The 13,074-nt window shown below is 45.2% G+C and overlaps 1 protein-coding gene across 1 annotated transcript; it reads right to left on the bottom strand.

Annotated features, from left to right (window-relative positions):
* Nucleotides 1–10,141: 10,141 nt before the first annotated feature.
* RPRML (reprimo like) lies at nucleotides 10,142–10,593 on the bottom strand. Its single transcript, XM_033169914.1, has one exon. It carries the CDS (start codon nucleotides 10,508–10,510, stop codon nucleotides 10,175–10,177), a length of 336 nt encoding a protein of 111 aa, XP_033025805.1. The 5' UTR covers nucleotides 10,511–10,593; the 3' UTR covers nucleotides 10,142–10,174.
* Between the last annotated feature and the right edge of the window lie 2,481 nt (nucleotides 10,594–13,074).

Genomic DNA, 13,074 nt, shown 5'->3' with positions numbered 1-13,074 from the left:
TCTTATAGCTTGTTTTTTTTTGTTCTCTTTTATATTTTTTGACACCTAGATACACCCTTTTACGAGGCACCTGAGAAATAAAAACTGATAAAAGTCACCTGGAAGCTATACGCTTCGAGTTCTGCCTTGCTGCAGAAGTGTTGTTTGCCTTCAACCCTGTCCTTTAAAAGCAAACCTTGGGGTCTCTTATTGAATGGAACCTGAGGCGGGGGGGGGGGACCTCTCACATACTCAAGTTATCTTCATTAGGCTCTTTTTGTATCCGCTTCGCTGTGCCCCTGCCGACCTCTGTCTTGCCATCATGAAGACTTGGCAGGGGAGAACAGCCAATTATGATAATCTGCCTTTGCTTCCAAGCACGAGCAAGTAATTCTTCTCTCCTGCTTAGGTCTAGTTTTATTTCACTGGTAGTCAGGTGTTTGGCACCAGGTGTCTAAAAGCTGCTGCCTCTTCTCGCTTGCCTACCTTCTTGCTTCAGGGAGTTTTATGGCCCTTCTTTTCTCCCCCACCAGCCATTCTGCTTTGATGGTATCTCATTGCATTGGAAGGCTCCCTGGCAGGGTCACAGTAGATGTGCGCAGGGATGCGTGAACAGTCTCTGGGTGATCTGTAGCCTTTCCCTCCCCAAAAAAAACTGTCCGAAAAGTAAATTATTCTTATCACCATCATTTTAATCTCACACTTCAGCTAGGTGGTGGTGGGGAAACCTACAGCAGCTTACAAAGATCAGGGATATTAAAATGTGCCAATCGGGAAAGACATGTCACAAAAGGATAAGCGGGTGGGGAGGGCAGAGGAGGAAAAAACTGGTATTGAGCAGAAATTATTTGTTACAGAACTCAGCCATTCGTGAAGCAGAACCTAAGCACAGTGGCAGGGCTTCTCCTCCCTCCGTCCTCTGGTGGTCTCAGTGATGGCACTTGGTAAATGTTGAGACGGGAGCTCGGCTGGAGCAGGAGCTGCGCAAGCATGATTGAATTTGCAAGAAGCCATCAATTTCAGAAGAGGTAAACTGGGTACAAGGAGGTGCTTAACCCTTCCACCGAGACCATATAACACCGGTCCTGAAAGGTCTGCATTGGCTCCCAGTACGTTTCCGAGCACAATTCAAAGTGTTGGTGCTGACCTTTAAAGCCCTTAACGGCCTCGGCCCAGTATACCTGAAGGAGCATCTCCACCCCCATTGTTCAACCCAGACACTGAGGTCCAGCTCTGAGGGCCTTCTGGCTGTTCCCTCCCTGCGAGAAGTGAGTTTACAGGGAACCAGGCAGAGGGCCTTCTCGGTAGTGGCGCCTACCCTGTGGAACACCCTCCCATCAGATGTCAAGGAAATAAACAACTCTCTGACTTTTAGAAGACTTCTGAAGGCAGCCCTGTTTAGGGAAGTTTTTAATGTTTGATTCTGTTTTTAATCTGTTGGGAGCTGCCCAGAGTGGTTGGGAAAACCCAGCCAGATAGGCGGGGTATAAATAATAAATTATTGTTTTTATTATATTATCATAAGCCTAAGCCAGAAGACTTTACAAATAGCAGAGTGGCAGGTGGAGAAACAGCTGAGCTGCTAAACGACCTGCAAATCTCCATTTTGAAAGGTCTTTTTAACATTCTGCTGGCAGCTGCCCAGAGTGGCTGGGTATAAATTATTATTATTATTATTATTATTATTATTATTATTATTATCATTATTATCATTATTATCATTATTCCACTTAAAATAATGGATTCAAACTACAAGAAAGAAGATTCCACCTAAACATTAGGAAGAACTTCCTGACAGTGAGAGCTGTTCGGCAGTGGAATTTGCTACCAAGGAGTGTGGCGGAGTCTCCTTCTTTGGAGGTCTTTAAGCAGAGGCTTGACAGCCATCTGTCAGGAATGCTTTGATGGTGTTTCCTGCTTGGCAGGGGGTTGGACTGGGTGGCCCTTGTGGTCTCTTCCAACTCTATGATTCTATGATTCTATAATGCCTTCAACTGAAAAGCCTATTCCTTGGCCATTGCTTTGAAACCAATGGTTCTGTTCTGCATTACCCAGGTGGAGGGAAGTTCAAAACAGCCTTCTGAGGTGCACCAGAGCAAAGGGTCCAGTGTTTGTGCTGTTAAGAATAAATAGCCACTCCTGGAGAAGACCCAGCAACAGAGGAGTTGGCCCGTGTCAGCTTGGAAGCAGATGGATCCCACAGACAGGAGGAAATGGCACAGACAAGGATGGCTGCGATCAACCGGTCTCCTTCCCACCGCATTCTGTTGGGGATTTCCCGCCGCCAGACTGAACACAGTCACAACCGTGGCTCAAGACAGCCTGTGCAGAAAGTGGGTGAATGTGTCAGTTTTGGTTCTTCTCTCGCTTTCTCGTTTTTCTACTCATTTAAGTTCAGCCCTACACATCTCAATACCGGCTTGCAATTTTGTGGGGACGGCAGGCGGGGCAGCGGGAGGGCTTCGTGAAACTTTGCCAGCATTTTAGAGTCCGTTTCTCATAACACGACGCATTTTTGTCTGCGTTTTTCGCTAAATATATGCATTTTAGCGCGCACTTGAGCCTAGTAGACGCACTTCTGCACTCATTGCTTGGCTGGGAAACCCCATCGCAAAATTGGAAGGACGGGCTGCTTTTCAGTGGGTGCATTGTTTTTGGAAAGCGGGGGTTAGGTAGGTTTGTCTTTTAAATTCGAACTCATGCCCCATCCCTGTTGTGTTGCCATGCAAATAGGGGTCAGCACTTTGTGTAGATGCCAGGAGTGGTGACATGTGCTGACCTGATCCTGCCGTTCAGTCATGAAATGCAGCCTTTTTAGTTCGTAGGGAGAGGTGCAGAGCTGTGCTTCATGGGTGTACCCAGGGGGGCGGGGGGGAGCTGCCCCCCCGAAGCAAAAATTAATTAAAAATTAAATGGTTATCGGCAGCCTAAAAGGAAAAAAAAGCTCTCCTAAAAACTACTGGTCTTTCTCCCCCTCCCAAAATCTCAATAACAATTGAGCTCTTGGCCAACACTGTGTGTGTGTGTGTGTTGTGCCAGCTGATCGTTGCAAGGGAGCTTTGGAAACTGAGTTCCCTTGCATGGTGAGTAGTTCCTTTGCGAGGGCTGAGGTTCCTGGGAAACTGAGTTTTTCAGCCATTTGGGGCTTTCTGTTTGGGGGGTAAAGTTTTTCTGTTTTTTTGAAGCTGTTTTTGTTTGCTGTTTACATAATGTGGTCAGTAATCTAAAAACGAAACGAACCCCTAAAAAATGGGGCATTGACGTGCTTTCGAACTGCTAGGTGGGCAGGAGCTGGGACCAAACAAGGGGAGCTCGCCCCGTCGCGGGGATTCGAACCCCCGACCTTCTGATCGGCAAGCCCTAGGCTCTGTGGTTTAGACCACAGTGCCACCCGTGTGCAAATATGTAATATTTATAATAAAGAAGCATATAATATTTATAACAAGGAAGCATGCAAATATGTAATATTTGCATAATTTATGCAGACTGCAGAATCCAGGGTATCTCCAGTACTTTGTGGCTCATTGAGCTCTTCAAGAGCCAGGGCAATGCAAACTGATGTGGAAAACCCATTATTTGCGTTTCTTGCAAAGGCGTCGCTAGTTCGGCTGCTGCCTTACTCCGACGACTCTTCCCTTCTCAAGCTGGAAACTCAACATGACAAGCCTGAATTTGCAATCAGTGCTTTTGACCAGCTAAGAATTACAGATGTCCTTTCCCATTTATTGCCCTGCCATCCAGTATCTCCAGTCTAGTCCAGTGGTGTAGTGTCTTTTTATTTTACTCTTTAATACACATATTTTTAAAGAGCATTAAGTGGAAAGTTTGAGGCACCAACTCCTCTCATTTCAGAAATTTAATTTCTTAATAAAACAGGTTCGGGAGTCATTCTTATCTGTGCCTTCGTTTCCCTGTTTTGCACGTGGTTAATTCTTCTAAATGCGTGTCGGGATAAAAACTGCCCACTTGAAGAGGCAGAATGAAAAACCTGGACCTGAATGGCAGCTCTAATGGGGGGGGGGCAGCAATTAAGTCCCACCCACCCCAAGACAGAATGACATGGGAAGCTTCCTTATCCTCGGTCAGACCATTGTTCTCTATAGCTCAAGCTTGTCTACAATGACTGGTAGTGTCTCTCCAAGGTTTAAGTTCTAGGCTAGGGATCCTACTTATTTTCCTTCACAATCGAAATGGCCACATAAAGCTCGCTTAAAAAGGAAAAAGAAAGCAAGCCTGTTTGGTGTAGGTCACACCTACACCAAGTGCCTGAAGCCAAATGCGGTGCATAAAGGGTAAAGGTAAAGGGACCCCTGACCATTAGGTCCAGTCGTGTCCAACTCTGGGGTTGCGGCGCTCATCTCGCTTTATTGGCCGAGAGAGCCGGCGTACAGCTTCCGGGTCATGTGGCCAGCATGACTAAGCCGCTTCTGGCGAACCAGAGCAGTTCATGAAATTGCCGTTTACCTTCCCGCCGGAGCGGTACCTGTTTATCTACTTGCACTTTTGACGTGCTTTCGAACTGCTAGGTGGGCAGGAGCTGGGACCGAGCAACGGGAGCTCACCCCGTCGAGGGGATTCGAACCGCCGACCTTCTGATCAGCAAGCCCTAGGCTCTGTGGTTTAACCCACAGCGCCACCCGCGTGGGTTAAGGTGCATGGCTTCCCCCAGAAGAATCCTGGGAACTGTAGTTTGTTTGTGGTGCTGGGAATTATAGCTCTGGGAAGGGTAATTTCATAGTTTCCATGGGAAAATCCATGTATTTTTTTTTTAAAAAATGTGCTTTAGGTGCATGGGGGTGGGGTGGGGTGGGGTGAGTGATTTTGCCCAAAGTGCTTTCTTTGTGCCTTTTTTATTTGTGGCTTAAACTCGGTCATTGCTTGGCTAGCTTCCTTGATGATGATTTAAGGCGCTTCAAGATGGGGACCAGATTTTGCAAAATCAGTTCCTATTTTTCTGTGTGTGCGTGCATGCATTTGGCGAGTTCAGTTTCCACATATCCCCATGGAGTTCCTATTAGAGGTTACCGTCCACACGCCTTTCACTGCGCAGATACTGGGGGTGAGGTAAAACCTCTCTTCAATTGTTTTAGCGCAGTTTATCTCCTTTCTCTCGCAGAATTGGTGAACGGTGACAGAAGTTGTTTCAAAGATGACTCAGAAACTCTGTGAAGTCTCGGTCAGGTGATTTTTATTCCCAGAACCGGGTACAAGCATCACTGTAGCAAAGATATTTTCGACTGTTGAAACTAAACAGCAATTAACAGTACACTTCCAAACCAAAGTTTTATCTCCAGCACGTCGTAAATTACAGGAACAGTCCTTCGACAGATTTTACAGGCAATACTCTTCGGACAGACATCTGCCATCAGGCATCTGCAAAAACGAAGCCGAGTGGTCTTCTTCTTATTGGCACTTCTAGCTGATGCTAATTAAGCTCAGAGTGCCACTCCCATATATAAAGGAAAACTCTGGAACCTTTTAGAAACTTTCTACTTGTTTCTGGCAGAATAGATTCCCCCCCCCTCTCTTCTGCTACTCGCCATCCACAATGGTGGGCACAGCCTGATGGACGGCATCTCTGCTGAGATTTATTTTTATTTTCACCCCTCCTCTCAGTCACCAGCAGATGTAGGCAGGTGTTTCTGTACCTGTGCATACCTTAGAAATTACCCAGGGTGTGTACAACAGACTAGTTATCATGTTTCATAATGGGCAAAACAGAAGCTTGAGCTTTTTCTGTAGGTGGTGGTAAAGGAGATGGAAATAACTTGTTTTTAATAAGGAGGCATTGCAGAAAACGTCCATGATTTAATTTATTTTTTTAAAAAAACAAACCCTGATTACGTATTGCCATGTCTCCCTGTTTGCCCTGTGTTGGAGAGAATGAGAGTATACCTTCTCTGGATTGGGCATTCAGCAATTGATGGAAATAAGTTTCTTTCCTTTGGTATTGGGGGATGCGAACAAAATAGGATCTTAGAATCGTGGAGTTGGGAGGGACACCTGGGGGTCATCTAGCTCAACCCCCTGCAATGCAGGAATTATCAGCTAAAGCATCCATTGACAGATGGCCACCCAACCTCTGCTCAACAACCTCCAAGGAACCTCCCAAGGGAGACCTTTCCACTGTCAAAACAACTTTTACTGTCAGAAAGTAATTCCCGATGCTTAGTCAGAATCTTCTTTCTTGTAACCTGAAGCCACTGGTTTGGGTCCTAGCCTCTGGAGCAGGAGAAAACAAGCTTGCTCCATCCTCCATGGGACGGCCCTTGAGATCGTATCTCCTCCTTTGGGACTGTGTTTGAAGTGACCACCCTGCTCATTAAGTTGATAATGTTTGGAGAGACTGGGTGACTTTTTCCATATAGGAGACAGGCCTACAACAAGCAGAGGAAGGTCAGGTGGTACCTGGTGCGAAAAATTTCTTGTCACCCCCCCCCCCCATTGATTATTATTTTTTGCTTGCAAAAATGGTTTTATGTTATTTCATATTTTCTTACAAAGGAAATAATAATAATAATAATAATAATAATAATAATAATAATAATAATAATAAACTTAATAATAATAATAATAATAATAATAATAAACTTTTATTTATATCCCGCCCTCCCCGGCCGAAGTCAGGCTCAGGGCGGCTAACATCAAATACATAACATTGTCATAAAATCAAACAATAATTAAATTACCTCCTAAAAACATGTCAAAATCAAATTAAAGTCTAATTAGGTGGCTTTCCACAGGGTTAGGGTTGGGAACAGTAAGTGGTCCACTGAATTGAAATTTCAGCCTTCATGACAGGAAAACGGCCAAGTAAACAGCTATTTTCGTGGAGGGGGGTCAGGATATTAACTGATATGCATGAAATTTCATATATACGTAGCTATATAATCCCTAGTGTAGTAAGATAAGACGTTTGGAGCAGGCATTTTTAAAAAAAGTTTTTTTATTAACCACCCTAGTAGGGCAGTAATTGTTCCTTGATAATTTGTCACCCGACTCCATGATGGCACCCGGGTGGACAGCCTCCCCCCCCCTTCCTACGCCCCTGACAACAAGTAATGTACTGCACCTTTTCTAGCAACCAATATCAGTTATTTCAACTTTTTCAGATAGTTGAGGATGAGAGGCTTGCCTCACAGCTCAATCTTCTGCGTGTGTCTGCTCAGAAGTAGGTCCCATTGAGTTCAGGGAGACTCTAACTCTCTGGTAAGTGTGTATAGGCTTGAAGGTAAAAGGTAAAGGACCCTTGGATGGTGAAGTCCAGTCAAAGGCGACTATGGGGTTGCAGCGCTCATGTCGCTTTTCAGGCTGAGGGAACTGGCGTTTGTCCACAGACAGCTTTCTGTGTCATGTGGCCAGCATGACTAAACCACTTCTGGTGGCACTGCGGTCTAAACCACTGAACCTCTTGGGCTTGCTGATCGGAAGGTCTGCGGTTTGAATCCCCGCAAAGGGGTGAGCTCCCGTTGCTCTGTCCCAGCTCCTGCCAACCTAGGAATTCGAAAGCACGCCAGTGCAAGTAGAAGGGAAGGTAAATGGCATTTCCATGCGCTCTGGCTTCCATCAGGGTGTTCCGTTGCGCCGGAAGCGGTTTAGTCATGCTGGCGACATGACCCAGAAAGCCCTCTGTGGACAAACGCCGTCTCCCTTGGCCTGAAAGCGAGATGAGCGCCACATCCCATAGTCGCCTTTGACTGGACTTAACTGTCCAGGGGTCCTTTACTTTTTTACCTTTATAGTCTTGAAGCCTCGTTTCTTCGTAACCTATGTGGAGGTTTGAGCCCTGGGTTTCCCACATCCGACTTCCTCAAACAGCAAGTAGTTAGACCATGAGATTCACTCCTCTAAGATGTAGTGACAGCCATCTGCTTGGATGGTTCTAAAGAGGATTAATGCAAATTAACGGAAGATAAAGCTACTTGTGGCTACTAGCCATGATGGTTGTGGTTTCCCTCCACTGCCAGAGACCTCTGAAAACCAGTCGCTGATAATGGAAGGTGGGGTTCTTCTCAGATTCTCCTTGCAGGCTTCCTGTTGTCATCTGGGTGGCCACTGCGAACCCAGGGTGCTGGTCTCAGACGGGAGTTTGGCACAATGCAGCAGACGCTTCTAACCTTCTTAACTCAGACTTACCGGTACATCATTCATGAGGCAGCAAGTTGAATGAAGCCCAGCAGCTACAAAGGCAACCCACCTGTGTGCGCTGCATGCCAGGGGATGAACAAAACAGGTGGAATTGCCAAGCACTTGCCATACTTCAGTATGTGGTTTGTGGGCAGCCTCCATCTTTTCCCCCCTCTTAAGACAACCATCCGATAGCCAGATGGGCTTAAGAAGGGAGCAAAGTACTGAAAAAATATAGAATGGTTTGGGAGTTCTCTCTCACTCTCTTTTTTTTGAAACCAATATGACTAGATTTTTGCATGAAAGGATTGAACTGTTAAGGAGGCTCAAGTTCAAACTGGGTATGACGTTGAGCTTCTTAGACAACAGGCAACGTGCAAATATGAAAAGTAAAATAAAATATTCCACCACCCTCAGAAGGTCTTTCTTCCTTGAAGGCTGTATGCCCAGTGACATATTTATCTCTCTCTCTCCTCACACACAATTCTGTGTCGCCCTATTCCATACAAATCAACATACGACATACAAATCGACATACAAATCCTTTCTTCCTTCCTTTTCGTCCCCTACTTCTTTCAACTTTAGTGGGGTGTGGATTTATTCCTTAATTATAAGCACACAGGTAATATCCCAGTTTGGCAAAGACTTGGGCTGTATGTACACACCATACCATAAAAGCACATCTTCCCAGGAACTGTAGTTTGGTAAGGGTGCTAGGAACAGTAGCTCTGTGAACGGGCAAACTATAGTTCCCAGGATTTTTTTTTTGGGGGGGGGGTTAAAATGCATGGTGCGTACAGTACACAGCCTAAGTTTTGACTTCCGTTCCCTTACCTAGCAGCACATTCATGTCATGGAAAAGAGGTGCAACAGGAACTGAGTTGTTAAGCACCCTAAACACAGCTGCAGGGAGTAATTTTCACTGGAGAAGAGAGGCTTGGCCCCTTCCTTCTCTAACGTGTTTTCTTCAACTCCAGATCACAACCTTATAACCTTAGCAGGGAAAGTGAACTTCACTATGCAGGAGGTAAAGTGGACTAAGAATCTTCTGTGGCCACGAGCAATTTAACAGAGCAATTTCCCACTCGTTTAATGCAGCTTTAATTCCAATCTCTCTCTCTCTCTCTCTCTCTCTCTCTCTCTCTCTCTTTCAATCATAGGAACAATTTCCAAAATCATTGTTCTTAAATGACAAATTAGCCATACTTGCAAAGAGGAAATATATATATGTAAAAAACAATAGCAGCATATGAAAGCACAACCCCCCCCCACCCCAAAAATAACATCTACAAAGAATTAATACCACGTTGGATCTGAAAAGGATCCCAGGGAACATTTTGTTTGTTTGTTTGTTTTAAGACATGCTTGATTCAGTTGAGATTGGGTGTTGTTCTTGTTTTTTTTTAATACATGGGGTAAAAGCAGACCTCCTTATTCACAGCACAAAATCTCATCAGGATGATTACACACACAAAAACACAACAACTCTGCCAGTTTGCAAAACTCCCCGGCACCCACCCCAAAGGCTCCAAGCCAGCAGCACAACAAAGCATCTTGATACTTAGCACTTGGTGAGCACTTTTCTCCCCTTGCACCTGACGGATCAGTGGAGTTTATATGTATCTGGATGTGAACGCTTGTCTCGAGCAAGGAAAGCGTTGTGTCCAGTCACTGGTATCCAAGGGAAACGACAGGAAAGACTTAAACACCTTCACTTTCTTCTTCTTCTTGCACATGGACTGTTCATGCAAAAACATACGACATTTCCACATGCAGCATTAGGCGGAAATTCAACTTTGCACAGAACTTGCTAAATGGATTTTCGTTCTCTGCTTCAGTTTGTCCGTTTTGTTTTGTTTTTTGACAGGCAGCGAACTTTATCGTTTGTAACACACACACACGAGGAATCTCCCCTACTTCTCCCCAGTTCTGTTCCTCTGTCCAGCAGCACGACGCCACAGGACTTCCATCCTTCCAGCCTCTGAAACAGAATTCCATACACCCACACCCCAAGCAGAACTCTGCCCACGTCTGCCCACCCAACAGAGAAGTGATCCAGGCTACGGTCTTAGTACAGCCCCATGATTGCGATGCCAACGTCCTTGGACGGCCGGCGGTCTTTGACCAAAAAGTTGATCATGCTCTCCGATTTGATGAGCAGATTGCAACCCAAAAAGAAGACCCCAAAGACCACAGTCAACGAGAGGACACAAAGGACTGCGATCTGGACCACTCGGGTGATGAAGAGGTTCCTCTCGTCCGGGAGCAGGACCGACGCACCTCCGTCGCTGGCCACCACTGTCCCCGTCCCATTGCAGCAGCCAATCAAAGTGCTCAGGTCTTGGGACCGGTTAGAATACACCCCTTCTTCCACTAGTGTCTGATTAAATAAAGTCCCGTTCATTTTATATCTGAATCCACCAGAATTTCCAGAAAGCAAGAACAACGAAGGCAGACTTGAGCTTCCTTTATGGGTGACCCCACAGTTATGTAGACTTCTCCGTCTGTTTCCTTGATTCCTTTTTCTTCTCTTTTTAAAAATGAAGACAGTGCCAGTCAGCACAAGGGAGCGGAGAGAAAGAAAAGGAATTGCGGTACAAGCAAATTGCTCCTCGGCAACCACTTCACCAGATCTTTAAGGAGAAGCAAGGTTAATTCCAGAAGCTAAGTTTCCAGGGGGAAATGTGCAGGCAGGCAGGCTGGCAGGCTGGCAGAGAACTCAGGAGATGCACATTGCATTGTAAAGTCTCCAAGCAGCATGATAGAAAATAAGTCACATTAAAACTCCACCCCAACTGATCCTAAGCACCACCTTCATCCCTCCCACCATTTCAGTGAGAGAGTGGCTTGCTCATATTCCTCCCCACAGCATAGAGAACCTATCCAGTTCAGTGGGACACAGAGATGGGCAAATTTCGGTCAATTTTGGTTTCTCTCGGCTTTTTGTCTTCCCCGACTTAAGTTCAGTTCATTCATTCATTCATTCACTCACTGAATTTATATACTGCCCTATACCCGGAGGTCTCAGGGCAGTTCACAACAAAAATCACAATATGTAACATCAAAAATAATAATAACCCAATAACCTTTCTCCACCTTTCTGCATCCATTTGCAATTTTGTGGGGGGGGGGACCCAAACTCATGGAAATGTATCAGCGTTTTAGTGTCTATTTCTCCCTAATTTCCCCCTGCTTGTATGCAATTTCCCTAACGTAGGCATTTCATGGCAATCAATTTCCCTTAATATGATGCAGTTTTGCATGTTTGTTTCTTTTGTACGAATGCATGCATTTTTAGGAACACTTTCTCATAACATGCATATTTTGTGTGAGTGACTAGAGAACTGCGGAACAAAAATCCGGACAGCTGTGAATTCTGAAGGGTATCTGTGTTTTGGTTCACTCATTTGTTTTGGGAGGTGTGAATAAGGTTGGTTCGCACTAAAATATAAATGGCCCCCCTGTCCCTAAGTGGGACTTTGCTGATGTTTAAAGAAGTGGCGTTACCAAAATATATAGGAAGGTCTATCCTGTAGAAGACATTATCCCAGACCAGAGCTGCCCACCTTATATTCCTGGAGTGTGTAAATGCAACCATTCTGTCTCTGATCCTAGGGGCCATCCAAGACATTCTGCTGCCCGAGGCAAAATTCAAAATGGAGCTTCCTCCCCTTTCCACAGGCAGAAGCCAACCAGGCTGGCAGCTGAATCTTAAGTCAACGCCTGCAATGAGACAGTCCTCTCATTGGGGGCTGGGTAAGTCTCTCTCTCGCACACAGGCCTGTCCTCCAATATCTCATTGATGCTCTCTGCCCTCCCCAACATCTGGGGCAGCTGGCACACGCTGCCAGTTGGTGGGGTTGGCCCTGAATGAACTAAGTAGCTAATTCCCTACAGTGCAGGATGTCAAATTGTCCTTCCTTCTCAGGTTTGCCAACAGTTTCTCCTCGGCAAAGTTCTGATGGGAAACGACATGCGTGGCCTTTGGTCCTGTGAAGGAGTTCCCTAGAGTTGGGAGGGATTCACTGAGCTCCACATATCAGTGTTCGGAAAATGCTAAGCAGCATGCTTCAGACTCTGCATACCTCGCTGTCATAATCCCTCATAGGCATTTTCATGTCCACGAGTGCATGGATGCTATGAGGGCTCTTGAATCCAGAGATCTTCCTAAATGAGTTACAGTGGTACCTTGGTTCTCAAACTTAATCCGTTCCGGAAGGCCGTTCCAAAACCAAAGTGTTCCAAAACAAAGGCACACTTTCCCATAGAAAGTAATGCAAAATTGATTAATCCGTTCCAGACTTTTAAAAAAACAACCCCTAAAACAGCAATTTAACATGAATTTTACTATCTAACGAGACCATTGATTCATAAAATGGAAGCAATAAACAATGTACTGCAGTCACACAATCAATCAATCAATCAATCAATCAGTAGCTGAACTGGGTTGCACACAGTCACAAAAACAAAAAAGAGCCACAAAAAACACAAAATAAACAGCAAAAGCAGACAGACCACAGCGTAACACTCAAATTGGAAGTGTAACATTCAAAACGGAGCACGTTTAGCTTCTGAAAAAAAGTTCGCAAACTGGAACACTCACTTCCGGGTTTGCAGTGTTTGGGTTCCAAGTTGTTTGAGTACCAAGGCGTTTGAGTACCAAGGTACTGCTGTATTTGTTACACATGTCCAGTCATTTCTTCATTGTCGCAAACCTCCTTTCCCCAGCCAGTGCTTCTGTTCTGAGAAGATACAAATGCGCTGTCTACTACAGCCACTTCCATTGTCTGCGATCCTATCCATCCTTGGTTTTCACAGTAACAGCCTATGGGTTTCTGTGTAAGTGCGCTTGTCTGTTTTTGAATTTTGGCCCCGTTCTGTTCACACTGTGAAACTTTCAATATTGCCAATCGTGTCTGCGTTTCAGTTAAAATCTTTGGATATTTATTTTTTAATGCTTGCATGATG

Source organism: Lacerta agilis, chromosome 14 (genome assembly GCF_009819535.1).
Source record: "Lacerta agilis isolate rLacAgi1 chromosome 14, rLacAgi1.pri, whole genome shotgun sequence".
Classification (NCBI taxonomy): Eukaryota; Metazoa; Chordata; class Lepidosauria; order Squamata; family Lacertidae; genus Lacerta; species Lacerta agilis.
This window is presented reverse-complemented; position numbering and strand designations above follow the sequence as displayed.